Source organism: Delphinus delphis, chromosome 4 (genome assembly GCF_949987515.2).
Source record: "Delphinus delphis chromosome 4, mDelDel1.2, whole genome shotgun sequence".
NCBI classification, from domain to species: domain Eukaryota; kingdom Metazoa; phylum Chordata; class Mammalia; order Artiodactyla; family Delphinidae; genus Delphinus; species Delphinus delphis.
Genome location: NC_082686.1, coordinates 133308357 through 133335849, shown reverse-complemented (window position 1 = coordinate 133335849; position 27493 = coordinate 133308357). Strand labels below are relative to the sequence as shown.

General features: G+C 45.4%; 1 protein-coding gene and 1 pseudogene across 7 annotated transcripts in view; one reads left to right on the top strand and one right to left on the bottom strand.

The window, feature by feature from the left end:
• The window catches only part of BTD (biotinidase), a 66274-nt gene that overhangs the window by 16202 nt on the left and 22579 nt on the right, over positions 1–27493 (bottom strand). For 4 of the 7 annotated variants that reach the window (XM_060011507.1, XM_060011503.1, XM_060011506.1 and 1 more), the window contains exons 2-3: positions 7924–8188; positions 3285–3434 (exon numbers count right to left, since the gene is read on the bottom strand). In XM_060011507.1, coding sequence (XP_059867490.1) covers positions 3285–3434; positions 7924–8184 — 411 coding nt within the window. In that variant the 5' untranslated portion in view covers positions 8185–8188. Of the gene's footprint in view, positions 1–3284; positions 3435–7923; positions 8189–19142; positions 19361–19394; positions 19591–19661; positions 19856–27493 lie in introns of those variants that run through there. The other 3 variants (XM_060011502.1, XM_060011505.1, XM_060011504.1) reach the window with 3 other exon arrangements.
• LOC132424330 (zinc finger FYVE domain-containing protein 1 pseudogene) lies at positions 22888–26108 on the top strand (annotated as a pseudogene).

Below are 27493 nucleotides of genomic sequence, written 5' to 3'. Positions count from 1 at the left end.
ACAAAATATTAGCAAACTGAATCCAACAACACATAAAAAAGATCATGCACCACAACCAAGTTGGCTTCATCCCAGGGTCACAAGGATGGTTCAGTATACACAAATCAATGTGATACATCACATCAACAAAAGACAAAAAACACATGATCATCTCAATAGATGCAGAAAAAGCATTTGATAAAATTCAACATCCATTCATGAAAAAAACTCTCACTAAAGTTGGTATAGAGGGAATATATCTCAACATAATAAAAGCTTTTTATGACAAACCCACAGCCAATATAATACTCAAAGGTGAAAAGCTGAAAGCCTTCCCGCTAAAATCTGGAACAAGACAGGGATGCCCACTCTCACCACCTGTAGTCAACATAGTACTGGAAGTCCTAGCCACAGCAATCAGACAGGAAAAAGAAATAAAAAGTATCCGAATTGGAAGGTAAGAGGTAAAACTGTCATTATGTGCAGATGACATACTATATATATATAGTCTATAGTAACACTAAAGACTCCACACAAAAACTATTAGAACTGATAAATGAATTCAGCCAGGTAGCAGTATACAAGATTAACATACAGAAATCAGTTGCATTTCTGTACACTAAAAATAAATTATCAGAAAGGGAATGTAAAAAAAAAAAATCCCTTTTAAAAGTGCATCAAAAAAAAAACAAAAACTTAGGAATAAACCTGACCAAGGAGGTGAAAGACTTATATGCTGAGAACTATAAAATATTAATAAAGGAAATTGAAGATGATTTAAAGAAATGGAGGGACTTCCCAGGTGGCGCAGTGGTTAAGAATCCACCTGCCAATGCAGGGGACATGGGTTCGAGCCCTGGTCTGGGAAGATCCCACACGCTGCGGAGCAACTAAGCCCGTGAGTCATAACTACTGAGCCTGCGCTCTAGAGCCTGCAAGCCACAGCTACTGAGCCCATGAGCTGCAACTACTGAAGCCTGCACGCCTAGAGCCCTTGCTCTGCAACAAGAGAAGCCACTACAATGAGAAGCCCGTGCACAACGAAGAGTAGCCCCCGCTCGCCATAACTAGAGAAAGCCCATGTGCAGCAACGAAGACCAAACACAGCCAAAAATAAATAATTTTTAAAAACTAATTTAAAAAAATAAAGAAATGGAAAGATATCCCATGCTCTTGGATTGGAAGAATTAATATTGTTAAAATGGCCATACCACCCAAAGCAATCTACAGATTTAATGCAATCCCTATCAAATTACCCATGACATTTTTTCACAGAACTAGAACAGATAAGCCTAAAATTTATATAGAACCATAAAAGACCCAGAATTGCCAAAGCAATCCTGAGGAAAAAGAACAAAGCTGGAGGCATAACCCTCCCAGACTTCAGACAATACTACAAAGCCACAGTAATCAAAACAGTGTGGTCTTGGCACAAAAACAAACATATGGATCAATGGGACAGAACAGGGAGCCCAGTAATAAATCCACACATCTACAGGGAGTTAATCTTCAACAAAGGAGGCAAGAATATACAATGGAGAAAAGACAGTCTCTTCAGCAAGTGGTGTTAGGAAAGCTGGACAGCCACATGTAAATCAACGAAGTTAGAACACATCCTCACACCATACACAAAAATAAACTCAAAATGGCAAGACGTGACACCATAAAACTCCTCAAAGAGAACATAGGCAAAACATTCTCTGATAGAAATTGTACCACTGTTTTCTTAGGTCAATCTCTCAAGGCAACAGAAATAAAAGCAAAAATAAACAAATGGGACCTATTCAAACTTTATAAGCTTTTCTACAGCAAAGGAAACCATAAACAAAACGAGAAGACAACCTACAGACGAGGATAAAATATTTGCAAATGATGCGACTGACAAGGGCTCAATTTCCAACACATACAAACAGCTCACACAACTCAACAACAAAAAAACAATCCAATCGAAAAATGGGCAGAAGACCTAAACAGACATTTCTCCAAAGAAGACATACAGATGGCCAACAGGCACATCAAAAGATGCTCAACATTTCTAGTTATTAGAGAAATGCAAATCAAGACTACAATGAGGTAGCACCTCACAGCGGTCAGAATGGCCATCATTAAAAAGTCTACAAATAACAAATGCGGGAGAGAGTGTGGAGGAAAAGGAACCCTCTTACACTGTTAGTGGGAATGTAAATGGGTGCATCCACTGTGGAAAACAGTGTGGAGGTTCCTCAAAAAACTAAAAACAGAACTACCACATGATCTAGCAACCCCATTCCTGGGAATATAACCAGACAAAACTATAATTCAAAAAGAAACATGCATCCCTGTGTTCACAGCAGACTATTCACAGTAGCCAAGACATGGAAACAATCTAAATGTCCATCGACAGATGAATGGATAAAGAAAATGTGGTATGTGTGTATAGATATATACACATATACATATATACATACACACAATGGAACACTACTCAGCCATAAAAAGAATGAAATAATGTCATTTGCAGCAACATGGATGGACTTAGAGATGATCATATTAAGTGACGTTAAGTCAGAAAGAGAAAGACAAATACCTTTGATATCATTTATATGGGGAATCTAAAATATACACAAATGAACTTATCTATGAAACAGAAAGAGACTCACAGATATAAAGAACAGACTTCTGGTTGCCAGGTGGGGCTGGGGAGGGATGAATTGAGAGTTTGGGATTAGCAGATGCCAACTACTATATATAAAATAGATAAACAAGGTCCTACTATACAGCACAGGGAACCATATTCAATATCCTGTGATAAACCATAATGGAAAAGAATATAAAAAATAGTGAATATATGTAAGTATAACTGAATCACTTTGCTGTACAGCAGAAATTAACACAACATTGTAAATCAACTGTACTTCAGTAAAAATAATAAAATTAAAAAATAAAGATGTCAGTATCTATGAGATGCATAGAAAAGAATATAGGTGGATGCACTGACGGCAGTTTGTCTAGAAAGGGAGGTGGCTGAGGGATGGGGTGTGGTGAAGGTGGGCTTTCATTTTATTAACTTTGATTTGTTGTAGAAGCGTATATTCATGCATTTCTTGTGTGATCAACAAATAGAGAACGATCCGCAGATGAGTAAATGCCTCATAATAGCAGACATTTTTAAGTGAATGACTGGCACAGGGAGCTCGGGTTTGGCTCTCAGGCCCCTGAGGGCTCCTGTCACTCTCATTCAACACGTCCTGGCTCTTGGCCCTTGGCTTGGTTCATCTCCGTGAGCCTCCCACCTCCTGAGGAGGAAGGCTGGTCCCCTTACATACTTCCGTGTCATGGAATCGGTGGGGCTCCAGGCATGGGTTCCACCTGACCAAGTAGGGAGGAGGCAGGAAGTCCAAAAACGGGTAAATGGATGTTCTTGTGAAGTTGAATCCATGGATGCCATCTTCTGGAAACACTATAATCTGTACACCCTGCAAGTCAAAACATCAGAAATAGTCCGTTAACAGATAACGGGAAGCACCCCTTCATTCCTCTGACAGCCGTCCTGCAGCTGCTCTGAACCAGGAACCACAGAGGTCCAGACGTGGTAGCTGGGCTCGGCAGGGATCTGAGCCTTGGGGGAGCCGTCTCACTTGGCCTAACTCTGAGGGAAGAAAGACCAGGTCTTCTAGGGACCAGCACTGTACCGAGGGCTGGCCAGGGAAGAAGGTTACAAGTGAGTTTGGATGGGTTTGGAGTTGGTGGTGGTGCCATGGGAGATGGAGCGGTGACTGTAACAGGCCTGAGTATCAGGCTTAGCAGATGTGCTACCTCTAGTCCGGTGGGTGGTTTTCAACCTTCATTGTGCTTCTAAATCAGACAGGGGACTTCTGAAAACACAATCTTTGCTCAGCAGTGATGCTTGGGCCCATCCCTAAAAAGTCTGCTTCAATCAACTGTGGGTGCGGTCCCGGCAACAGGTCCCCACATGATTCTAATGGGCCCCAGTGGGCTGGTGGGTGAAAGTCAAGTGCATTGATTTTAGCATAGGGACCAGGACTTGCTCTAACTTGCATTTCTCCCACCGGGAGTTAGGAGACTCCCGTCAGAGCCCTGACCGCCCTACAGGCCTTCTCCCACACCTGGAGACGCCGGGGGTCCTTGCCTGTGACAGCCCGAGGCTCCCTGTGACAGGGGCAGCAACCTGAGGAAATCCAAACAGGGCAGCCCTCAGCTCCCAGCACCAGGGCCCCTTCGGCTGCCGCTCTGCACTTGCTCGGCTGAAAATGTTAAGCCTGGAGCAGCATCACCCCACAGTGAAAGGTGGAGGAGGATGGCGGAGCAGGCATGAATAATCTAAAATCACAGGCAATTTGAGTCACTATTTCTGGAATGCACTGCAAACTCCTTATAATTTTTTTCTTGGTTATAAAAAATTTTTCAAAAGTTTCAGTGTAGAAAATTTGGAAAACACAACATAAAGGAAGAATTCATAATCCTATATCATGAAGATACTTATTGTTAACATCTTGCCTCTTTTCATTTTTTCCCCCTCTCTGTATAGGTGTGTGCGTGTATAATTGAGACAATAATAAACATACGGTTTTCCACCTTGACCCTCTCGCTACAGAGCATCAAGACTACAAAGATACCTTCAGAAATATCGCTTGTATTATATGCTGGATTATATTTAAGAGGACACCGCAGTTTATCCTCTGTTATTGGGCATTTGAATTGTTCCCAACTTTTTGTAATAAAAAAACTGTGGTGACCATCTGTGTACAGGGTGCTCAAAACACTTCCTGAATGAGCGTTGTACACAAATCTTTGATTGGAGCTCTGATTATTTCTTTAGAATAAAGGCTTATAAGTGAAAATACTGAGTCAAGTGTATGAAAAATTTTAAATTCTTAATACACGTTGCCAAGTAGCTTTCCAGAAAGCTTACAGCAATGTACACTCCCTCCAGCAGAATACGAGACTGGTCATCTTATTGCACATTAGAAAGAAAAATGATCACAAACTTGGAAATAAAGCAAGATGAAGAATTTATGTATACATTCTTTGTATACATGTATCTTTCTACAATATACCAGGGTACTGACAAGCACACTCGAGGATTATCCATCTAGTGAATGTATCACTGTTTGACTTTGCTATTTAATAAAACACCCTAAACATGACAGTTTTATTGCCCTGTACGACATTAGCCTGTTTTGTATCTATTAGCAGATTCATCTCACATTCATTTGACTGATGGATACACTCACATCTGTTCCTGAAGTTATCTTTTGAACCAGCTTTACCATCTTGTTGGTTCCTGAGTTAATTAATGAGTTAAATAAGAGCTTTGACACATGTCCATTCTTCTCTATGTGTAAGAGTCATGTTTCTAACTTTCTGAAAATTATACTTGGACACATGTTTTCCTTTATTAAAAACACAACTTTGAAAGCACAGAATGGTTTCCTATGGACATTAACAGCTATGGATACATATTAGATTAATATTCAAATTAAATTGCGTTTCCTGAATATACATCTGCCCAGAATGAGGAGTCAGACTTGAGCCGGGACAGAACTTTGGGTCTGATGTGATTACTCACCCATTCTAGGAAGGAATTTGCATTCCTGATAAAGGGCTTGAGCAATTTTCTGACAGACCAGTGAGCTCAAGAACTCCTGGGGAATTCCGGGTGCCAACCCAGCTGACCACCGAGCCTAATATCTTTAAGCGCAACTCCTTTTCTTCCCTGTAAATGAAAGAACTCAAGCGAGAACTCATTTAATTGGCCTGCGGGAACCTCTGCCCTTATAGCAAGTTTGATATAAAACTTTGACACATGCATGGCATCAACCTGTGTTAGAGGTTACTTCAACACATATAACCACGTAGGGGAGCCGAGATGTCTGTAAGCCCTAAAAAATGACTGGATCAGCAGCTTTGTACCTGCTCCTGGACCACAAACAGAGAAGGAATGATGCCTGCTGGCAGCATGGGTTCAAGAAAAACATATGTTTCATTTGGGGGCAGGTGATTAAAATGCAGGGGAAAACTGCAGTCACAGTCTCTGGGTTTCAGTACGGCATCTGCCACGTGTCTTAGCGTGGTCTTGTGGACAGGATGGAGAAGAAGGGGGTGACATTTCAGCTGCCTGCAAGCCAACACCTCCGTGCAGAGAACGGACCTGTGTCAGGAGGAGGCCTGCCGGCACAGGCTGGTATGTTTTTACACTGGCTTCGGTGCAGACACAAATGAGGTATGTCCCAGAAGTGTGAATGACGTGAAGGTAACTGATATGCAGGATGTCTGTCAGTGAAGATCCCCAAATAGCCCACCAGGATGAAATTTAATGGCACTAATGTGAGGCTTTGCTCTCGGGTTAAATAAATTAACCTTACAAGTACAGGACAGCCATGGCAGCGTGTGTGTGTGTGTGTGTGTGAAAAGGGCTCAGGGGCTTTGGCTGACAGCAAGCGCCTGATGAACCCACAGCAAGGTGTGGCTGCCAAAAGCTTTCCTTCTGGGGACAACATGTAGAATGAGAACGGTGGCAGGTTTCCTCCGCCCTGCCCTCGACAAAACCACGTGCAGCTCAGGGCACAGACGTAACCCGGAAAGTCTTGGGGGACAGGGCTGGAACCGCAACCCTCGAGGAACTGTGGATAGGACTGGAGAGACACAGCCTGGGAGAGATGCTGGGGCCGTCCTCAGATCTGGGAAAGATGGCGTGTGTGGGATGGGATTCAGTCTGTTCTGTTTGGCTAGGAGGACAGGACGATGGGTGGCAGTTACAGGGAGGCTGACTGTTGTTCATGGAAAGGAAGCCCTTTCCAGAAGTTCCCACTGTCCTCAAGTGGACAGTGAGTCCTGGGCCACTGGAGGCGTCCAGGGGAAGCTGGACGTCGGGCTGGGAAAAAAAGAGCAGTGTCACCCATCAGAACAGCTGGACCGGGCCTTTAAGCGCCCTTCCAGCATTTGTGTGTTACATATATAGGTACTACAGGCTACATTTTAAAAGGTAGCGACGGCCAGTGGTTGTCCAGGCAGTGCTGACCACCCTGAACAGAGACAGGGGCTGTTTGGGCAGGACCTGCAGGCACCACAAGTCTGCCCGCTTAACTCACAGACACGGCCGTTCTGCTCGCAGGGAGCCCGCCTGCTGCCCGGGCAGGGCGGAGCGGGGCTTCCTCAAGCAGCCGGGCAGGTCCCCCCCGCACCCCTGCCGGGGCTCAAGGCCAGACTGCCCTCCCAGCAGGGCATTTTCCTACAGAGACTTCTGGCTCCCACACCTCCCCGTCTGCCCCACCCTTCCCGGCAGGAGCGGAAAAGGGGCCGCGCAGGAAGCCTTCACAAAGGCGGCACCGGCGTCCTTTGTCTGCTGGGCTGGGTTCTGTCTGGACTGAGCTCTCAGGCTTCGGGGTCTGGCGCGGGGACCAGAAAGGAGCCCCACGTCGTCGGGAGGCAGCAAACACAGCTCTGGGGCCGCTTACTACTTTAGTTATCCTTGAAAGCCTCCGAGAGCACGAGAGGCCATCGTGCCTGCTGGCTTTCAGATGTTTATGCACATCTGAATCCACCGGGGAACCTCAAAAAATCCCAGTGCCCCGACGTGCTCCCCAGTTGACTCTGCAGGCGTGGGGGCCGGGCACACACATTTGTTTACAAGCACCCAAGCGATTCTTCTGGCGCTGCCACGTGCCTGGCCCTGGGCTTCCCAGGCCGGAGGGGAAGCATCACCTGGGGAATCTTGCTAAATGTACATTCTGACTCAGCAAGTCTAGGGCAGGCCCCAAATTCTGCACTCCTCCCAGCCCTGGAGGGTCTGCTGATGCAGACCACCCTCTCATAGCAGGACTCCAGCCAACGGACTCATTCAGCTCATCTTTACCGGCCCGGCTGATTTCCCAGAGGGAAACGCAACACCAAGGGCTAATCTGCCCTGCTCTGCAAACAAGCTGACCCGGGAGCGCTTCTTGCCTTTTGGGCTGCGATCGTCACTTGCTGTTCATAGATGTCGAGGTTCTGGTTCATGAGCTCCAAGGCCTGCTTGCGGCTGGTGAGGGCCAGCGGGTTCGGGCTCAGGATGGACCGGTGCTCGTACACGGCAGCCACGTACTGGGCAGCCTGGTTACGCTCAGCCGGGCAGCGCTCCTCGGCCTGGGCCCCCAGGGCAGCCACGCAACAGCCGCAGAGGAGAAGAGCGAGCTGACGGCCGGCTCCAGACATAATGCAGACCATCAATCTAGAACGCAATGGGGCAAGGAGAAAACAGCTGAATCCAGAATCCCACCAAGATTGGGGCTTGCGCAGCTGTGATTGATTAATCCCGGCAATCAGACTCACCGGCTGTGATGCTGCAGCTCAGAGAGTTTCAGGTTCCTAGTAAGAGGGTATGTGTTTCTCTCCAAACACGTAGTGAGTTATGTTTAAAATGGCTCACTGTGTTAACAGTCTGGTTTTAGAACATTTCCACAACAGACCCAATGTTTGCCACGATTTGCTTCCCCAGCAGGACTCTTCTAGTTGCACACTTCAGATTTAGGCAATAATAACTATTCTAATTATTTTAGAAAACTCTGTGACATACTCCACACCCCACCGCCTGCCCTCAGTACACACAAACATACTACAGGTCAGCCATCTACACCAGCTGGGACTGTCGTGGTCCTGATAATACAGCTCGGCTATCTTAGCCATAAAAACCTGATGGATCACAATTCTCCCTGCCTTTCTCTGGTTAGTGATGAATATGAAGCGTAAGCCTCCCTTTGCCCAGCCCCACATTCTTTAACTTGGTGCAGAGAAACTGCTGACTTCTACTTAAATGCCAGTTTATGGACCGTCAAAAAGAAGTCTCCCCATCAAAGCATGACTTTTTCCCCCTCCTTGAACTTGAGAATTGCCATTGCACACCATCACCTTCTCAACCTCTGTCTCTGGGACTCCAAAACTCCTGCTCAAAAAAAGCATACTCACTGGAAATAAAATCCCTTTGCAGTAATAAAATGCAACTTTCTAGAAAAGAAACTAGAATTTTCCAGAAAGTAAACTCAGCTTTGTAGTTCCTACTGTAAGAGATTAGAAGTAAACTTTCAATGACACTTCTGTGTGCCGTTTTTTCCCAAGAATAGGCATTTTAATTTCTAAAAGTTATGTGTCACTGGGTGTTTTTACACACAGTTCTGCCTTGAAAATCGGCTTGGCCTCCCAGCCACAGTCCCTCCCCAAGCACACAGACTTGCCAGGCAGTGCCAAGGCCAGGCCCCATGCTCCGTGGAGATGCGCCCGGGCCAACCAATTGCCCAGGAATCCAACTAAATGTCAAGACAGCAGAGACAAATCGAGGAACCACACTGCTGCTCTTTAAAGACAAAATGCCACCCTGCCCAAGTCTGACTCAGAACCCCCGTGTTTGCATTTCAAAACCAGACCCCCCAGGCCACCACAAATTTCTTTTTCTCTCAAAGTTCCAGAAACAAAAGCAACCATAAGTATTTTCAGCAGCAGACCACGGACTCGGGGTGCTCAGTCAGAATCCCCGCAAACTCAGGTACTTCTCAGGGTGGGCAGCGCTCTCCATCCCAACCCCGCCCTGTCTCAAACTGTCACTTCTCTCCTCAGGGAAGAAATGTTCCATCCAAATGCCAGGCGTGCTGCCGTCAGTCTGGGGCACTGTAAGCGGTGTTGGAAGATCAGATCAAGAGGCCTTTGAGTGAGCGGCCATGAGCTTTTGAGTAGAAACGGAAGTATAACTGATAAGCTCTCTTATCTGAATTTTGCCTCTGAAGACCAGCAATGAATAATTTTTTTGAATTGTATTTTATTTTTTTTATACAGCAGGTTCTTATTAGGTATCTATTTTATACCTATTAATGTGTATATGTCAATCCCAATCTCCCAATTCATCCCCCCAGCCCCGCTTTCCCCCCTTGGTGTCCATACGTTTGTTCTCTACATCTGTGTCTCTATTTCTGCCCTGCAAACCGGTTCATCTGTACCATTTTTCTAGCTTCCACATATATGCGTTAATATACGGTATTTGTTTCTCTCTTTCTGACTTCCTTCACTCTGTATGACAGTCTCTACGTCCCAGCAGGGAATAATTTTTAAAGTCTCAAAATCGGTTTCCCATTCCAGCTCTGGTTTCAGAATGATGATAAATGGGGAGTGGTTTGAGGGGAAAACTTTCATCTTCAAAGTCAAATTCGCAATATTTCTAAAGTATAAGGCCATGGCCTCACTAAGAGGGGGGAAACAAGGCTGGGTGGTGGGGGGAGCACATGAACCAGGACCTGGTGGGGGCAGGTCAGGAGGTCCTGGAGCTGAGAGCGGCGTTTGCGGGGTCCTCCTTCCTCAGCTAAGAGCTGCATGCCGCTGATGTGGGGACAAAGAACATTCGTTTAAATCTCAGGGACTGGGCTTCCCTGGCGGCGCAGTGGTTGAGAGTCCGCCTGCCAATGCAGGGGGCACGAGTTCGAGCCCTGGTCTGGGAAGATCCCACATGCCGTGGAGCAACTAAGCCCGTGCGCCACAGCTACTGAGCCCGCGTGCCATAACTACTGAAGCCCACGCACAGCAATGAAGACCCAAGGCAGCCATAAATAAATAAATAAATAAAATCTCAGGGCCTTGCAGTCCAGCAAAACAAGGAAATTGCGGAACCAGCAAGATATCCCCTTTCTTTCTATTTTGAGAAAATAAATTTAGATTATTTACAAAAAGAGCCTGGTAGGAGAGCCGTGAGTGGCAATCATTTCTGCGTGAACAGAGGTAGGTCAATAATAAGGGGTTATGCAGATTCAGCCAGGTATTCCCCCTTGAAAGAAGCAAGCCTGATGAGGTAGGAGAGAATGAGTCATTAAAATAAAAATAGGCACCACAGTGCACCCTTGCTGAAGAGTGGTGTTCTGGTTTTCCCTCTCTTCCTGGCAGGGGCTTTGAAAGGCCTGGATGGCAGCAGGGGGTGCTGGCAGGCGACAGGATGCAAGGGTACAGGTGGCCCGGTGATGGCTCAGGACGGCGCGCTCACCGAGTGGCTGAGGGGCCGGGGTCTCCCTGGGAGTCATGAGGTTCTTGGCGATCCAGCAACAGATCCACCTGCAGAGCAGGGCAGGGCCTGGACCATAAACAGAATGGTGGCTGGAGATGTGTGCTCAGTCTGAAAAGCTAGCTACGAACCTCCTTCCATCGTAGGCATTTGACGGGAGTCTAAACTCCAGGAAGGGCCCAGCGTGAAGGCACCACCGAGGTGACAGTGTGCTCCCACATCCTGCTTCCTGAGCTCCACTGAGGCGGGGGCGGGGGGCGGGAGACGGCAGGGCCGGGAGCGCGCTCACTTCGACATCCACGTGATACCTGCGGAGGTGCAGGCATCGGGGACCCAGCAGTGAAGGCGCCTAGCCCTTCCAAGTGGACCCTCCCCATGTATGCGGAAACTGCCACAATCAACACAGATCGTCCCCCTACTCATGATGGTTCGACTTTACGATGGTGCGAAAGCCATATGCGTTCAGTGGAAACCGTGCTCAGAATTCAGAATGTGGACTTTCCCGGGGGGTCCGGCATGTAGTACGACCCTCTCTCTGATCCTGGGCAGGGCAGCTGCAGCCCCCAGTCACGGGGGTGAGCAACTGATAAACTGACAACCATCCCGACCCGCACTCCATTCTGTTCTTCCCTTTCAGTGCAGTATTCCATAAACTCCGTGAAATAGTCAACACTTTATTATAAACTACGCCTTGCGTTAGAGGGTTCTGCCCACGTGCAGGCTAATGTGAGTGTTCTGAGCACGTGTGAGGTGGGCGGGGCTGAGCTGGGATGTCCGGGAGGCTGCGTGTATCAAATGAATTTTTGACCCATGATATTTTCAACTTACGATGGGTTTATTGGGACGTTAACCCCATTGTCATTGCCAACTGACTGCACCTAACGTGTCATTTGGCAATAAGTACGAAGGAGCCATAAAGACGGGGAGGGGGCAGGGAGGGCCTGGCGTGGGTGGGGGTAGGTTTTAGACCAGGACGGGCTCCAGGAGAAGCCGGCGTCCGAAGAAGGTGCGAGAGGAGGCCCGTGGGTGCCGGGGGAAGAGGGTTCCAGGCAGCAGGCTGCTCGCTCTAAAGGCCCGAGTGGGAGCTTTCGGGTGGTTCAAGAAACAGCAAGGAGAGCGGTGGGCTGGGACCTGGGACCAGGGACCAGGGACCAGGGACCAGGGACCAAGGACCAGGGACCATGGAAGGCGGCAGAAAATGAAGTCAGAGGGAGATAACCGGCAGCTCCCACAGTGCCGCACTCTCTTCCAGCCTCATCTCCGTGGAGATCCGGTTAAACCCTGGGTCAATCAAGACGCTCCTCTGCTCAGAATTCCCCGCTGCCTGCAGAGTGAGAGCTGAGCCAGGAAATGATTGCTGGGGTGGGGACAGCACTGCTGGAGTGACATCTTCATGCAAAAGCATCCTGGTCTTCTCACCGCCCTACAGAAGCCTCTGCTTCTCAGTTCGTAAAGAAACATGTTCCCCTGACACTAATCCTGGTCAGGAGGGTTCTTATGATCTATGAGGGAAAAAAATCAAAGTCTTAAATTACATGGCAATCTATTTTGTGGAAATTTGGTAACATGTCAATCACTAGATATTTTTACACACAAGGAACTTTTGTTTTCCATCTTCCTAAATGAGTCACCTTGAAAGTAAGCTGTGTTTCCTTCCTAGCCATGCTATTACAATAGTGTCTTTTGCAATAAAATGAAAGGATTATTATGAAGGTATTCTTAATAAGATAATTTCAGAGGCAGGTATATACACTTAAAATTTTATATATAGACATACTGATCGTTTTAATAAAAGATCTTGTCACTCTTGTGAAGGAGAATGACAGCCCCATGATTGGGAAGTTGGCAGAGGAAATGTCATATCCTGTGGAACAAAGCTGAGGGACCAGCTAAGTCGTTAGGAGCGAGCACAGTATACGCTTCTATGTGTATTTGACAGGATGCCATGAAAAATACTGTTAAGTTCCAAATAGTTCTAAACCCATTCTCATGAGTTTTGTGATTTCCTTGTTTAAATCCTTTTACATAAGCAGGAGAAATGCCCATCTCCATCTAACTTACATAATCTGAATTTAAAGAAACCCCAAAGAGACCTTTATTTCCCAGAAAGCCTCTTGTTCTCTGCCTCTGTGCCTAGTGACCTGGTCCATGACCGGCCCTGGAACAATGTAAAGCCCCCCAGTGTTGTAGCTTGAACAGCTTCGTGCAAACCATCCACCACCAAGACTCTGATGCCTCAGGGGTGTGTGTCAGGTGGCAACTGAGTGAGGGTGATGCTGAGGTTCAAGGCTGAACGTACATGGAACAGTGAGTAAATTACCAGAAACTCCTGGCTGAACTGCTAAATTGTCATTTTTCTTTTACAAACATTCCAGGGGCTTCCCTGGTGGCCCAGTGGTTGAGAGTCTGCCTGCCAATGCAGGGGACACGGGTTCGAGCCCTGGTCTGGGAAGATTCCACATGCCAAGGAGCAACTGGGCCCGTGAGCCACAATTACTGAGCCTGCGCATTTGGAGCCTGTGCTCCGCAACAAGAGAGGCCGCGATAGTGCTAGGCCCGCGCACCGCGATGAAGAGTGGCCCCCGCTTGCCACAACTAGAGAAAGCCCTCGCACAGAAACGAAGACCCAACACAGCCATAAATAAATAAATAAAGCAAACTGTCAACAAGTAAAAATAAACACTATTATAAAACATTCCAGCTGTTACCTCCAAGAAGCGAGTGACATACAAAAGTGTAACCGTGGACCAGGCCTTGGACTGGGGCCCCTTTCTGGTGACGGGAGTAATTTCTCTTAGAACACCGAATGAGCAATCGTGGCACTTGAACCTAAATATGTCACCTTTCTTTTCCTCAAATGGGAAATTACCTTCATTATTTAAGACAAAACTTCCCCCTGAAATGCACAGGTGTTTAATGGAAGAAGTCTCTTTTCTTCACTTGGTTGTGCAGACGGAAAAGAGCGCCCACGAGACTCTGCTCCAAAGAAGAGACCCCTCCAGGTCCGCTACTGCCACCCTGTGGGCCAACGGAGTACCACTTACCCACGTGGGGATTTGCGCTGAAGTGCCGCAAGAGTGGGTCATTCCTAAGAAGTAAATGGATGTTTTTTCCTCCTTTCCGTTCCTAACACCTCATCTATCTCTTTTTTCCCCACCTAACTCTTTTACAGTGAAAAAACTAGACAACATTTGATTTTCCAAGATTTGGGTCTCATGAAAGCTATTTTTTTGTTTGCCATGTGCCTAGGACCTGTTTCATCTTCTGTATTCACAGGTTCTAAATTGGCTGTGATTTCTTACAGCAGCACACCCCATAGATGTGAGTGGGTGTGCAAAGCAATGCAACCCATCCGTAGATGCACAGCACTCTTCACAGGGAAATCTATTGAGGTAAAGGATCCAAAGGGACAAAGTGTCACATGGCTGCCACGTTGCATTTTCTGTTACATGTTAATGTTTTCAAACCACTTTAACATCCACTGCTTGATTCTATCTTCCTGTCACATAAAGCAATGAAAGCAGATGGTAAAATTCCATTTTCATGAAGAGGGAATCCTCCAGGACTAGTTAGTGGTGAGAACAGAATGGAAAGCAACTCTCCTGTCTCCTGGTCCAACCCTCCCAGTACATGTTGAAGACGGGGGTAATTTATCAGTCAGACCTTCAAAGACCACTGGGGTGTCTTCATTGCAGCTGCAGCAGAATTCAACAGAAATTCAAAGTACCCTCACAAGGGAGAGACTGGTTGGTCAGACCAGAGCAGTGGTTCTCAAATGGGGACGCTGACGCTGAGGCACCTGAAGGGCTTGAACGTGCAGTTCCCTGGACCCCTTGCCCAGAAGTTTTCACTCAGCAGACCTGGGGTAGGGCCCTAGAATATGCATTTTCTAATGAGTTCCCAGGTGATGGTGGTGCTGATACTCCTGGCCTGGGGTCACCTGCAGAGCCACTGGGCTGGAGGGTAAAGGCAGGTACATTCTGACACTATCTTCCCCTCGTGTCAAAGAAAGACATGAGTCAGAACCATCACCTTTATTTCCCAGGTGATTCTCCAACAAAAGGGCTGAGAGAATGTGGGCAGATTTCAAAGTGCTCCCACCACATTAGTGGAAATGATCAGCAAAGTATTTAAATACTCAAACTGGGGGGAAAAAAGTCCCCAAAACAATCTGGTCCAGGTCGGTTAAAGGATTCAGTGCTTGTCTTTGCCTTGACAGGAACATCACTGTAGAACTAGGTTGTTACTGGTTTTCATTTGTTTAAATAAGGTTCCTGATTTTAAAAGACTAGAACAGGGGTAAGAGATAGATATTCCATTAGGTAATTACATAAGATGAATAAAGAAATATGTAGGAATTAAATGAATAAGTAAATAATGTATAATATATTTATAAATTTAAATAAATTTTCATTTAAAAATTTTAACATAATTATTTATAAATATAATTATACATTTATAGGTAATCTGAAAAATCTTCCAATTATATTCTGCAAAAGTGTATCAGATTTCTTCTCAAAAGCTTATCTGGTGCTTCCCTGGTGGCGCAGTGGTTGAGAGTCCGCCTGCCGATGCAGGGGACACGGGTTCGTGCCCCGGTCCGGGAAGATCCCACATGCCGCGGAGCGGCTGGGCCCGTGAGCCATGGCCGCTGAGCCTGCGCGTCTGGAGCTGGTGCTCCGCAACAGGAGAGGCCACAACAGGAGCAACGGGAGAGGCCACAACAGTGAGAGGCCCGCGTACCACAAAAAAAAAAAAAAAGTCCTTGGGAAATTTCATCCCCATTTCTTTGTTGGACTACCTTCAATTAGAGTCATCAGAAGAAGCACCTTCTAGGGAATGAGGACCTGAAGACTGGACATGGAGAAACACAATTAGCACATGGAAAATATGATGCCCTAGAACCACAGGTCAAATTTTTCAGGGAAGATGTGCTCAGAAGTGAGGGCAATGCAAAGGTTCTTTGTGAATTAAATGTATGGTGGATACAACATCTCTAAGGGCATGGTGGGCCAAACATCATGACACCACGTCCCATCACCTCTGTGCTCTCGTCTGCCAGTGCTCGGGACTAAAACACCCAGATCACAGGACCAGCAAGATGGTGAGGATGCCCTGCATGCAGAGCGTGGAGGACAATGGAATGGGTATTAGAGCCAGGAAACCGTGGTCCCCAAGTCAAAAGAACAATCCCTAACAGGATAGTCTGGAAACACTGAGAATGAATGATAGTAGAAAGAGTGAAAGAAACAACAAAAAAATCTAAGGTAAAATACAGCACTAGAGAAAACATGCCAAAGGCCACCTTCTCCTATGGAGGGTCCAGGAAGTATCTGCTGGGGAGAGGCACAGTCAAGCTCACCAAGAGAGAAACAGCAAAAGGCAGGCAAATGGGTCCAGATGCTGTCCCTCTGAGTACCTGTGGAGGATGCTCTCGACACAAGCATGGTGGCAAGCTGTAGGTGACCCACAGTGCAATTAGAGGGCAGCACATGATCAAGAATGAGAGTGACCTTAGCCCTACTCACAAACGTGGCCGACTCCATGCAGGGCATGGTAAATGGCAGAGAAATGGTCAGTATCTCTGCTTTCGCCTCTCTTCCTAGAGGCACTGAGCATTTTTGTTTTCTTCTGCTTTGGACAGACTGGTAATTATTTGTGCGCCTTACTGGTAGTTCTCTGTATGCCACCACACTCAGAACAGCAAGAGGAAAAGTTTGATTGAATAAGTGATTTTGGGATGACTGAACAACAATTTGGAAATAAGATTAAACACCTTACACTATATACAAAAACAAACTCAAAATCAGGAGTTACATGTTGAATGTTAGGAAAACTAGAATAAATTATAATTGGCTATCAAGGGTTTGATGAAACAACTTTCTAAAATTTGAAGCAGTTAAAATAATAGAAGAAACAGATTGATAAATTAAAATTTACATGCAAAATATAAACATCAAGACAAAACTTATAAATAGGCAATAAACAAGAACAGATTTAAAGAAGAAAACAAATCATAAACAAACACTTTGAAAAACTTTGAACTTATATACAAAATAAACATTAACTTGCACTATTTTAAAATATTAAATTTGGAAAAAAAATAAACTAGTAAAGTGATTATAATAGTACTTTCTTATTGGGAAAGAAGTTTAATAATTCATATTATAAATCACAAACAGTATTCTTCTGGGACTTTATCTTAGGAAGTCATTTAAATAAGAAAAAAGTCAGTTGAAATGACAGCATACTATGGAAGTAAAGAATACGGGCTTTTGAGTTTTAAAATGTCTGATTTGAAATCCTGGATCTGGGAATTCCCTGGTGGTCCAGTGGTTAGGACTCCATACTTCCACTGCAGGGGGTACAGGTTTGATCCCTGGTTGGGGAAGTAAGATTCCTCATGCTGCGTGGCACAGCCAAAAAAAAAAAAGTAAATCCTGCCTCTGATACTGACTCATTATATAAGCTTGGATAAGTTATTTAACACAACGAAGCTTCAACTTCTTCATCTACAAGCTGGAAGTGAAAATACCTGATGTAAAGCACTTAATGTTTAACAAGTGGATGCTAGCTAAAACTGAAGAATAAGACCCAGTAGATGAAAGCTGGAAACAAACAATATCTAACATCCAATATGAAGAAAGCTATGAAAATATATACAAACCAGGTGGAATATTAAGCAAAAATTTTAAAGATAGCTATGCTCAACAAACATAGTGAAAACTTTTCTCTGTTTACAGTGGTAATAGCGAAGTAAAACATGCATGCATGTGAACAAAGACTGGAAAAGAATGCGGATAACTGAAAACATGACAGGTCATCTTATGGAGATTTAAAATGTTTTCTTAATGTCACACTGCTTTTCTACTAAATGAAAAACATAAGGAAAAAAATAAACGGTTGAGACTTCTGGTTTCCAGTCTGGCATATAAGGAGCTTGGAAGCAGCCATTCTATGTTAACAAGTAAAAATGTGAACAAACTGAAAACCAACAGCTCTTCTTAGATACATCTGAGAACTGAGACCACAGGGCAAACTGCTGCCTCCAAAATTTAGAGAGACAGACAGGTGAATACAAAATATCACAACCTAACTGAGTAGAAACCTGTGAGCAGAAACCTCAGTGGAGCCAGTACCAGTACAGGAAAAGCTAAACTGTAACTGACCAGTTGCTGGAGGCTCAGGGTGGACAGGTCCAAGAGTGAAGAACTTCAGGGGAGCCCGGCTTTGGCAGGGTGTGCCCACAGTTCTGAGTTCTTCCTCTAGGAGCTGTACTCGGTCCTCGCAGTACAGCTGGAGAAAATCTCTGTGGCTAGAGAGAGCGGAAAAGCAGCCAGAGTGCACTGTTCCTCAGGAGGCCTGCCCTCAAAAGAAACTTTTAGCACAGCGAACCTATTTGGGTTTTATAGAACCTAAACGACCTAGGGAGAGGGAGACACCCAACTCCAGCCCCCTCTAGCCATCCTGTCCCAGCAGAGAGGTGGGCTAGACTGGGCAGTGTGAACTTGTCAAGTTCACTAAAAGACAGACCACAGGACAAAAGAGCACTTCTCACTTTCCACACCTGGCCAGCACTACTAAATGCCTGTTTATTACTGCTCCTCTACCCAGTACCTCATGTCTCATATCCAGCTTTCAAAAAAGAATTACTAGGCATACTAGAAGGAAAAAAAAAATTTGAAGAGACACATCAAGCAACAGAACCAGAGTCAGAAGTGGCAGACATGTTGGAATGATCAGACCAGCAATTAAAAATAACTATGATTTGGACTTCCCTGGTGGCACAGTGGTTAAGAGTCCATCTGCCAATGGAGGGGACATGGGTTTGAGCCCTGGCCTGGGAAGATCCCACATGCCACAGAGCAACTAAGCCCGTGCGCCACAACTACTGAGCCTGCACTCTACAGCCCATGAGCCGTAACTACTGACCCCGTGTGCCACAACGACAGAAGCCCATGCACCTAGAGCCTGTGATCCACAACAAGAGAAGCCACTGCTATCAGAAGCCCACACACCGCAATGAAGAGCAGCCCTCGCTTGCCACAACTAGAGGAAGCCCGCGCGCAGCAATGAAGACCCAGTGCAGCCAAAAATAAATAATATAATTAAGAATATACATATATATATATATATATTATAAAGTTACCATTTAAAAAAAATAGTGAAGATTGGTTCAAGATGGCGGAGTAGAAGGATGTGCGCTCACTCCCTCTTGCGAGAGCACCGGAATCACAACTAACTGCTGAACAATCATTGACAGGAAAACACTGGAACTCACCAAAAAAGATACCCCACAACCAAAGACAAAGGAGAAGCCACAGGAGAAGCCAAAGGAGACAGTAGGAGGGGCACAATCACAATGAAATCAAACCCCATAACCGCAGGGTGGTTGACTCACAAACGGAGAACACTTATACCACAGAAGTCCACCCGCTGGAGTGAAGGTTCTGAGCCCCACGTCAGGCTTCCCAACCTGGGGGTCTGGAAACAGGAGGAGGAATTCCTAGAGAATCAGACTTTGAAGGCTAGTGGGATTTGATTGCAGGACTTCGACAGGACTGGGGGAACCAGAGACTCCACCCTTGCAGGGCACACACAAAGTAGTGTGCACATTGGGACCCAGGAGGAGGAGCAGTGACCCCACAGGAGACTGAACCAGACCTACCTGCTAGTGTTGGATGGTCTCCTGCAGAGGTGGGGGGTGGCTGTGTCTCAACGTGGGGACAAGGACACTGGCAGCAGAAGTTCTGGGAAGTACTCCTTGGTGTGAGCCCTCCCGGAGTCCACCATTAGCCCCACCAAAGAGCCAGGTAGGCTCCAGTGTTGGGTCGCCTCAGGCCAAACAACCAACAGGGAGGGAACCCAGCCCCACCCATCAGCAGATAAGCAGATTAAAGTTTTACTGAGCTCTGCCCACCAGAGCAACAGCCAGCTCTACCCACCACCAGTCCCTCCCATCAGGAAACTTGCACAAGCCTCTTAGATAGCCTCATCCACCAAAGGGCAGAGAGCAGAAGCAAGAAAAACTACAATCCTGCAACCTGTGGAACTAAAACCACATTCACAAAAAGATAGACAAGATGAAAAGGCAGAGGGCTAAGTACCAGATGAAGGAAAAAGATAAAACCCCAGAAAAACAACTAAATGAAATGGAGATAGGAAACCTTCCAGAAAAAGAATTCAGAATAATGATAGTGAAGATGATCCAGGATCTCGGAAAAAGAATGGAGGCAAAGATCGAGAAGATGCAAGAAATGTTTAACAAAGACCTAGAAAAATTAAAGAAAAAACACCTAGAAGAATTAAAGAACAAACAAACAGAGATGAACAATACAATAACTGAAATCAAAAATACACTAGAAGGAATCAATAGCAGAATAACTGAGGCAGAAGAACGGATAAGTGACCTGGAAGACACAATGGTGGAATTCACTCCATGGAACAGAATAAAGAAAAAAGAATGAAAAGAAATGAAGACAGCCTAACAGACCTCTGGGACAACATTAAATGCAACAACATTCGCATTACAGGGGTCCTAGAAGGAGAAGAGAGAGAGAAAAGACCCAAAAATATTTGAAGAGATTATAGTCAAAAACTTCCATAACATGGAAAAGGAAATAGCCACCCAAGTCCAGGAAGCACAGAGAGTCCTAGGCAGGATAAACTCAAGGAGAAACATGCCGAGACACACAGTAATCAAATTGACAAAAATTAAAGACAAAGAAAAATTTTTGAAAGCAACAAGGGAAAAACGACAAATAACATAAAAGGCAACTCCCATAAGGTTAACAGCTGATTTCTCAGCAGAAACTCTGTAAGCCAGAAGGGAGTGGCATGATATGTTTAAAGTGATGAAAGGGAGGAACCTACAACCAAGATTACTCTACCCAGCAAGGATCTCATTCAGATTCAACGGAGAAATCAAAAGCTTTACAGACAAGCAAAAGCTAAGAGAATTCAGCACCCCAAAACCAGCTCTACAACAAATGCTAAAGGAACTTCTCTAAGTGGGAAACACAAGACAAGAAAAGGACCTACAAAAACAAACCCATAACAATTAAGAAAATGGTAATAGGAACATACATATCGATAATTACATTAAAAGTGAATGGATTAAATGTGCCAACCAAAAGACACAGGCTCGCTGAATGGATACAAAAACAAGACCCATATATATGCTGTCTACAAGAGACCCACTTCAGACCTAGGGACACATACAGACTGAAAGTGAGGGGGTGCAAAAAGATATTCCATGCAAATGGAAATCAAAAGAAAGCTGGAGTAGCAATACTCATATCAGATAAAACAGACTTTAAAATAAAGAATGTTAAATAAAGAGACAAGGAAGGACACTACATAATGATCAAGGGATCAATCCAAGAAGAAGATATAACAATTATAAATATATATGCATCCAACATAGGAGCACCTCAATATCTAAGGCAACTGCTAACAGCTATAAAAGAGGAAATCAACAGTAACACAATAATAGTGGGGGACTTTAACACTTCACTTACACCAGTGGACAGATTATCCAAACAGAAAATTAATAAGGAAACACAAGCTTTAAATGACACAATAGACCAGAAAGATTTAATTGGTATTTATAGGACACTCCATCCAAAAACAGATTACACTTTCTTCTCAAGTGTGCAAGGAACATTCTCCAGGATAGATCACATCTTGGGTCACAAATTAAGCCTCAGTAAATTTAAGAAAATTGAAATCATATCAAGCATCTTTTCTGACCACAATGCTATGAGATTAGAAATCAATTATAGGGAAAAAAACCTAAAAAACACAGACACATGGAGGTTAAACAATACGTTACTAAATAACCAAGAGATCACTGAAGAAATCAAAGAGGAAATAAAGAAATACCTAGAGACAAATGACAACGAAAACACGATGATCCAAAACCTATGGGATGCAGCAAAAGCATTTCTAAGAGGGAAGTTTATAGCAATACAAGCCTACCTCAAGAAACAAGAAAAATGTCAAATAAACAATCTAACCTTACACCTAAAGGAACTAGAGAAAGAAGAACAAACAAAACCCAAAGTTAGTAGAAGAAGAGAAATCATAAAGATCAGAGCAGAAATAAATGAAATAGAAACAAAGAAAACAATAGTAAAGAGATCAATAAAACTAAAAGCTGGTTCTTTGAGAAGATAAACAACAAAATTGATAAACCATTAGCCAGACTCATCAAGAAAAAGAGGGAGAGGACTCAAATCAATAAAATTAGAAATGAAAAAGGAGAAGTTACAACAGACGCCACAGAAATACAAAGCATCCTAAGAGACTACTACAAGCAACTGTATGCCAATAAAATGGACAACCTGGAAGAAATGGACAAAGTCTTAGAAAGGTATAAGCTTCCAAGACTGAACCAGAAAGAAACAGAAAATATGAACAGACAAATCACAAGTGATGAAATTGAAACCGTGATTAAAAATCTTCCAACAAACAAAAGTCCAGGACCAGATGGCTTCACAGGTGAATTCTACCAAACATTTAGAGAAGAGCTAACACCTATCCTTCTCAACCTCTTCCAAAAAATTGCAGAGGAAGGAACACTCCCAAACTCATTCTATGAGGCCACCATCACCCTGATACCAAAACCAGACAAAGATACTACAAAAAAAGAAAATTACAGACCGATATCACTGATGAATATAGATGCAAAATTCCTCAACAAAATACTAGCAAACAGAATCCAACAACACATTAAAAGGATCATACACCATAATCAAGTGGGATTTATCCCAGGGATGCAAAATATTTATATTGCGTATCAATATACACAAATCAATCAGTGTGATACACCATATTAACAAATTGGGAGCAGGGAGAAGTTCACTCGCATCAGCTGATCCTAACTGACAACAGGAGAGGAGGAACCCCAGGAGGCAGTGACGGAGGAGGGGGATGGAAATGGAGATGAGGATGGACCCACTGGTGCCCTGAGGAACAGCCCACACCTCCACCGGGGCCCCGGGATCCCCTGACGCTTCCTCGCCACAGCAGAGCTGCTTCTTGGTAGGGTTCCCGGGACACTGCGGTTGGGGAGGGAAGGGCATGGCCCTGCACCGGACAAGTGATAGCCCTGGAGCTCCCTCTGCCCCCGGAAGGAAGGGGGGGGAGGTGGGGGTGGTATAAACAATGGATGCGGCTCTGGCCTCTGCCAGCGTTGGGGGGATTTGGGGTGCCCTTCTTTGTTCTTAGACCTTGCTGCTGCCCCTCGGGTTGTGGTGGTGTTGTCCGGAAAGAAGGAAGGGTGAGGAATCCCCGGCTGGAGAGAGGCGTCGAGGTATCCTCTGAAATACTGACTTAAGCTGGATAATATTGAAAAGTTCCTGACCACTCTCTTTCATTACCAAAACCTTGTGTCTGAGGCCCCATGCATGCGCCCACCTCAGTGAACCCATCAGATCTCTCTCAGATAGCCATAACAGACCCTCTCAAGTTAATTTTAACCACATATTTGCCTGCACTTTATGGAGGATGAAACTATCAAGCCAAGTCAACATTGCTGCTGATCCAGGAGGCTTGGCAGCAGAAAATTAAACATCTGAACGTTTGTAAATGTGTGAAGAATTCTGATAGGACATCGAATGTTTTTTTAAAAACATTTTTTTAAGGGTGTTCAGAGCCCTGTGGAGGCTGTGCTCAGTCTTCAGACTCAATGCCTTTGTCTTCACTTCTGGGGAAAGCCCAGGTACTGTTATATGGTAGGTGCTTTCCTTCCCAGTCTGAATATGAGTGCGCAGACTTCCCCAGCAGAGAAGGGCCTGAACCCTGGGCTGTTGTGCCAGGAGAGTTACACCTGCAGCGGGACTGATGAAGCCGTCTCCCAGTGTGATGAGTGCTGCAGCCTGCAGTGTCTCCGCTGCTAGGAGAAGCTCCAGCGGCAGGAGCGCCTGAGAAACCATGAGCGGATCAGACTCAAAGCTGGCCACATCCCTTACTGTGACCCCTGCAAGGACCCCAGTGGGCGTTCTCCAGGTATGAAGCAGACGGCAGACGTGAGGTGCCAGACCTGTAAAATCAACTTGTGCCTGGAGTGCCAGAGAGGACTCATTCTGGGGGTAACAAAAGGAGGCACCCTGTTACTGTGTACCATGTGGCTAAGGTCCAGGCATTGCTGGAGGAAGAAGGGATGGATGAGGACACCAAGACAAAGAAGATGACTGAGAAGGTTGTGAGTTTCCTCCTAGTAGATGAGAATGAAGAAATTCAGGTAACGAATGAAGAGGACTTTATTAGGAAATTGGATGCAAATCCTATCAGCATCTGAAAGTGGTTTCCATTTTTGGAAATACTGGGGATGAGAAGGCTCATACCCTCAACCACACTTTCTTTTGTGGCCGGGAAGTCTTCAAAACCTCCCCTGCCCAGGAGTCCTGCACTGTTGGAGTGTGGGCGGCATATGATCCAGTCCACAAAGTAGCAGTGATAGACACAGAAGGGCTCTTGTGGGCTACAGAGAATCTAAGCCAGAGAACACGGCTGCTGCTTAAGGTCCTGGCCATTTCAGACCTCGTCATCTATCGAACTCATGCAGACTGGCTGCACAATGACCTCTTCAAGTTCCTTGGGGACGCCTCAGAAGCTTATCTGAAGCACTTCACCAAGGAGCTCAAGGCTACCACTGCCCGCTGTGGCCTGGATGTCCCCCTGTCCACCCTGGGCCCTGCTGTTATCGTTTTCCATGAGACTGTGCACACTCAGCTGCTAGACTCTAATCGCCCCTCCGAGGTGCCCAAGAAGCTCATCCAGGACCGGTTCCGGAAGCTGGGCCGCTTCCCTGAAGCCTTCAGTTCTATTCGTTACAAGGGAACGAGGACATACAATCCTCCCACGGACTTTTCTGGTCTTCGGCGTGCTTTGGAGCAACAACTAGAGAATAACAACACCCGTTCTCCCCGGCACCCGGGGACCATCTTCAAAGCTCTGAAGGACCTCAGCGACCGCTTCAGCGGTGAGCTCCCCGATCGATGACGAGATGGCACACGGCTCCCTTTTTCCAGATGAGTACTTCACCTGCTCCGTCCTGGGCCTCAGCTGTGGGGCTGCATGTAAGAACAGCATGAATCACGGGAAAGAAGGAGTACCTCGTGAAGCCAAAAGCCGCTGCAGATACTCTCACCAGTATGACAACCGGGTTTTTACCTGCAAGGCCTGCTACGAGAGAGGCAATGAAGTCAGCGTGGTGCCCAAGACGGCTGCTTCAACCGACTCCCCCTGGATGGGTCTCACAAAATATGCCTGGTCTGGGTACGTAATCGAATGTCCCAACTGCGGCGTGGTCTATCGTAGCCGGCAGTACTGGTTTGGGAACCAGTATCCTGTGGACACAGTGGTGCAGACAGAGATTGTGCATGTGTGGCCTGGAACTGATGGATTTCTGAAGGACAACAACAATGCTGCCCAGCGCCTCTTGGATGGGATGAACTTCATGGCTCAGTCGGTGTCTGAGCTTAGCCTTGGGCCCACCAAGGTTGTGACGTCCTGGCTGACAGACCAGATCGCCCCTGCCTACTGGAGGCCCAACTCCCAGATCCTGAGCTGCAACAAGTGTGCTACACCCTTTAAAGATAATGACACCAAGCATCACTGCCGGGCCTGGGGGGAGGGCTTCTGTGACAGCTGTTCACCCACAACCCGGCCAGTGCCGGAGCGGGGCTGGGGCCCTGTGCCCGTGTGGGTGTGTGACAACTGCTATGAAGCCAGGAATTCTCAGTTAGAAGTTACTGAGGCACAGGTGGGTGATGAGGGCGGGACGCTGATTGTTCGGAAGGTGCGCAAGTCCATGCAGAACACTTTGGGAGCTGTGGTGACGGCCAATGACATACCACTAGGTTTGGTGAAGGATGCGGCCAGGCCGGTGTACTGGGTACCAGACCATGAGATCCTGCACTACCACAACTGCCAGAAGGGGTTCAGCGTCAAGCTTTCCAAGTACCACTGCTGGGCCTGCAGACAGGGCTTCTGTGATGAGTGTTCCCATGACCACTGGGCTGTCCCCTCTTGAGGCTGGGACCATCCTGTCCGAGTCTGCTTTAACTGCAATAAAACGCCTGGTGACCTTTAATGCCCCCCGCAAAAGTGAAGAATAAAACCCATATGATCATCTCAATAGATGCAGAAAAAGCTTCTGACAAAATTCAACACCCATTTATGATCAAAAAAACTCTCCAGAATGTGGGCATAGAGGGTACCTACCTCAACATAATAAAGGCCATATACAACAAACCCACAGCAAATATCATTCTCAGTGGTGAAAAACTGAAAGCATTTCCTCTAAGATCAAGAACAAGACAAGGATGTCCACTCTCACCACTATTATTCAACATAGTTTTGGAAGTCCTAGCCATGGCAATCAGAGAAGAAAAAGAAATAAAAGGAATACAAATTGGAAAAGAAGTAAAACTGTCACTGTTTGCAGATGACATGATACTATACATAGAGAATCCTAAAGACGCCACCAGAAAACTACTAGAGCTAATCAATGAATTTGGTAAAGTTGCAGGATACAAAATTAATGCACAGAAATCTCTTGCATTCCTACACACTAACAACAAAAGATCAGAAAGAGAAATTAAGGAAACAATTCCATTCATCATCACAACAAAAAGAACAAAATACCTAGGAATAAATCTACCTAAGAAGGTAAAAGACCCGCACTCAGAAAATTATAAGACACTGATGAAAGAAATCAAAGATGACACGAACAGATGGAGAGATATACCATGTTCTTGGATTGGAAGAATCAATATTGTGAAAATGACTATAGTATCCAAAGCAATCTACAGAGTCAACGCAATCCCTATCAAATTACCAATGGCATTTTTTACAGAACTGGAACAAAAAATCTTAAAATTTGTATGGAGACACAAAAGACCCTGAATAGCCAATGCAATCTTGAGGGGAAAAAAATGGAGCTGGAGGAATCAGACTCCCTGACTTCAGACTATACTACAAAGCTACAGTAATCAAGACAATATGGTACTGGCACAAAAACAGAAATATAGATCAATGGAACAGGATAGAAAGCCCAGAGATAAACCCACACACATATAGTCAACTAATCTATGACAAAAATGCAAGGATATACAATGGAGAAAAGACAGTCTCTTCAATAAGTGGTGCTGGGAAAACTGGACAGCTACATGTAAAAGAATGAAATTAGAACACTCCCTAACACCATACACAAAAATAAACTCAAAATGGATTAGAGACCTAAATGTAAGACCAGACACTATAAAACTCTTAGAGGAAAACATAGGAAGAACACTCTTTGACATAAATCACAGCAAGATATTTTTTGATCCACCTCCTAGAGTAATGGAAATAAAAACAAAATTAAATGGGACCTTATGAAACTTAAAAGCTTTTGCAAAGCAAAGGAAACTAAAAACAAGACAAAAAGACAACCCTCAGAGTGGGAGAAAGGATATGCAAATGAGTCAGCGGACAAAGGATTAATCTCCA